This window comes from Paramacrobiotus metropolitanus, unplaced genomic scaffold (genome assembly GCF_019649055.1).
Source record: "Paramacrobiotus metropolitanus isolate TYO unplaced genomic scaffold, Prichtersi_v1.0 Parri_scaffold0000015, whole genome shotgun sequence".
NCBI lineage: Eukaryota > Metazoa > Tardigrada > Eutardigrada > Parachela > Macrobiotidae > Paramacrobiotus > Paramacrobiotus metropolitanus.
The window spans coordinates 1-3,473 of NW_026570235.1; the positions used below are offsets into that span (position 1 = coordinate 1).

The 3,473-nt window shown below is 40.6% G+C and overlaps 1 protein-coding gene across 1 annotated transcript; it reads right to left on the reverse strand.

Annotated features, from left to right (window-relative positions):
* Nucleotides 1-822: 822 nt before the first annotated feature.
* On the reverse strand, nucleotides 823-3,023 carry LOC129584923 (uncharacterized; the record flags this gene model as incomplete). Its single annotated transcript, XM_055477354.1, has 3 exons — nucleotides 2,890-3,023; nucleotides 1,286-1,411; nucleotides 823-1,202 (listed from the first exon to the last, which is right to left on the reverse strand). Coding segments are annotated over exons 1-3 (521 nt in total), but the record flags the coding sequence as incomplete, so codon positions are not given.
* Nucleotides 3,024-3,473: the final 450 nt, after the last annotated feature.

Below are 3,473 nucleotides of genomic sequence, written 5' to 3' on the forward strand. Positions count from 1 at the left end.
CGCCTCCGTAACAATCTGCGCTTCTTCGTCGCTGTCATGAACACACTTGCAATATTTACAAAGAACCTTCTAGTTGAATGCTTTACGCTTCATTGTAGTAACTTAGTAAGCGAACGACTTACAAAAACTGGAAATGAGCCGTTCGTGCGTTGCGTCGAGTGCTTTTATATACCTAGCTGTATAGCATTGCTAGCTTGCACTTGATTGGCTTGATACGGTATTGATTGTTAATTTTTTCTTCCCAGGGCTCTTCCCTTCATTATATTTACGTAGACATCTTGATTAAACGGACTACAATTACTTGGCATAACAGTTAGAACATTAGTCCAGAGTTTATTAGTCTGATGGCATCAGTATCATGCGGCTAGTATGTGGACTTTAATGTGTTATATCATGGTTTTCGCCACAACAATTATGCTACTAGACATCTAGCATACCAATCAATCCGTTTTCATAACCGTTGCTCCATTGATTCATTCTCTTAATTGTTTCCATCAAGGCTTCCTTGTACTCCGTGACCTTGTCAGCCTTGAACCCTGTTTCATGGAGTTCGATGAATTTCTGCATGACCTCGCGTCTTGGGTTCTTGCTTCCTTCTTAAACAACCCAGGACGCAGCGTCTTGCGTAATTTCCCTTAACCTTGTCCGTTTGACTCATCAATCGCGCAAACATTGATTGCACTGGTGCTTGGCACAACGCTTGTGTTGTCATTTTCCTGAAGGATTTCAGATGGCGTTGCATCAGCTGCAAACAATGCGAACATAACAAATAATTAGTCCCAACGAGCTCATCATTGCAAAGGTTACTTAACCGGGACGTACTTTGCCCAGTTCTTTGTCGTCCAAATCGGAATCCATATTAAAGTGTCTGGCTGGAATATATCAAGGATGTCCACCTTCTTCTTTTTCTTCGCCGGTTTCTGTCCTGCCTTCCGGATCAACGGATCCGGTTCTCGTTCCACTGACCGACGGTACAGCTCTCGGTGTTCCGTTCGCTTACGCAGGACAGTGAGCAACAAGTCTCTTGACTTCTTCGGCTTCGTGGTTTGCGCTAGGGCTCTGGACGCCGCTTCCCTTAATTCATTCAGCCCTAGCTGGACTTCACGGAGTTCACGGGTGCATTCATCAATGGACTGTAGCACAGTGCGATGTACGGCGGCAGCTGCTTCTTCTACATGGCGATTTTCTTTAAACAGCGCAACCTGTACAGAACAAATGCATTTTGTTATCCATTGCGGTACAATACAGACCAATGTATTGTTCCTGATCGTATAGAAAATCGTACCGCTTTCTCGTACAGATACTGCTTAGCCTCTTCATCCAGTTTTTTAATCTTTTTCATTAGCTTTCTCCTCGTGGTCTGGGCATTGTCTTTACCGGCATGATAGAGCGTCTTCCACTCAGCCTTCACCTAGAAGACAACAATAATAGATGAGAAAATAAGCATGCCTGTATGCATAGGTAAATAATTTTATTCCTAATACGTCAGGTAAAAAATTTGCGTACCCATATGAGCAGCTTAATAATTTTTCGTACCAGGTAGTCCGTTGAAAAATTTGCGTGCCAATATAAGCAGCGTAATAATTTTTAGTACCAATTAGTCCGCTAAGAAATTTGCGTACGGGTATGCGCAGCTTAATAATTTTTAGTACCAGTTAGTCCGTTGAAAAATTTGCGTACCAATATAAGCAGCTGAATAATTTTTAGTACCAGTTACTCCGTTGAAAAATTTACGGGTCAACATAAGCAGCGTAATAATTTTTAGTACCAATTAGTCCGCTGAAAAATTTGCGTACGGGTATGCGCAGCTTAATAATTTTTAGTACCAGTTAGTCCGTTGAAAAATTTGCGTACCAATATAAGCAGCTGAATAATTTTTAGTACCAGTTACTCCGTTGAAAAATTTACGGGTCAACATAAGCAGCGTAATAATTTTTAGTACCAATTAGTCCGCTGAAAAATTTGCGTACGGGTATGCGCAGCTTAATAATTTTCAGTACCAGTTAGTCCGTTGAAAATTTGCGTGCCAGTATAAGCAGCGCAATAATTTTAGTACCAGTTAGTCCGCTGAAAAATTTACGTACGGGTGTGCGAAGCTTAATAATTTTAGTACCAGTTAGTCCGTTGAAAAATTTGCATGCCAGTATAAGCAGCTGATTAATTTTATCCTCAATTAGTCCGCTGAAAAATTTACGGGTCAACATAAGCAGCGTAATAATTTCTAGTACCAATTAGTCCGCTGAAAAATTTACATACCGGTATAAACCGTTCAAAATTTTATACCCGGTCGACCCGCTGAAAAATTTGCGTACTAGTCCGCACAGCTGAAAATTTACATACCGGTATAAGCTGTTCAAAATTCTTATACCCGGTTGACCCGCTGAAAAATTTGCGTACTAGTACGCACAGCTGAAAAATCTACATACCCGCATAAGCTGTTCAAAAATTTTTATACCCGGTTGACCCGCTGAAAAATTTGCGTACTAGTACGCACAGCTTAAAAATTTACATACCAGTATGTACGCTTCAATAATTTTTATACCCTGTCAGTCCGCTGCAAAATGTACCCATTAATATAAGCTGGTAAAATTTTAACGTATCGTTATCACGCTAAAATTTCCATCCTCATATGTTGGTTAAATTGAATTAGAATTGTCCAGTTACTCAGCTACAATTTACCGCAGGAACAGCAGCGCATAGTTGTACATACAACAATGTTATGGTAAAACATTACAGTATATACATAATGATAATGCATTAACGATGCAAGCATACAGCATACATAACTTACTGATATTTTATTCATACAACTATAGTACACAGCATAACAACAATTATTCAAGAGAGTACAGTGATTGCACTACAGTAATAATTAAAATGTTATCTCACCTCGTTTTGCGACATCTCTGTGTATGGCAAGCAGGAGTTCTATACGCGGGAACGGATGCTGGGTGTCCAGTGCGGTTTCCAGATTGACAGCCGAATGAATGCGTGGGTTCCTGTGCGCTACATGTGTATAATTACTGTGTGCGTGCTTGATGGGTACCACAAGCACACACAGTACACGATCTGCCACGCTCAAATACAGAAAAAAAGTGGTACGGGATCAAAGTCCCTTACCACGCCAGACAATCATGCTGCGAGCACATTTTCTGACAGAGCGACATTTTGTTGTGGTTTCTGTTAATGTGCTCGCACATGGTAGAGCTGCTTGCTTCCTACATATTACACCGTGTTAGTAGCGAAACATACCATCGGAACACCCTGATTAATTATCCGCTTAATTATTAAGCGATACCATTCCTCTCGATGCTATTCCGTCTGAGAAATACTTATTGCTGCAGTGCTGCTACATATACAGTACTAGCAGCGGAATATACGATCGGAATACTTTGATTTTCCACACTGATTACTAGCCGATGACATTCCGTTCGACATTTTATTTGCGATACTTGAATGGAATTTACCAGGTA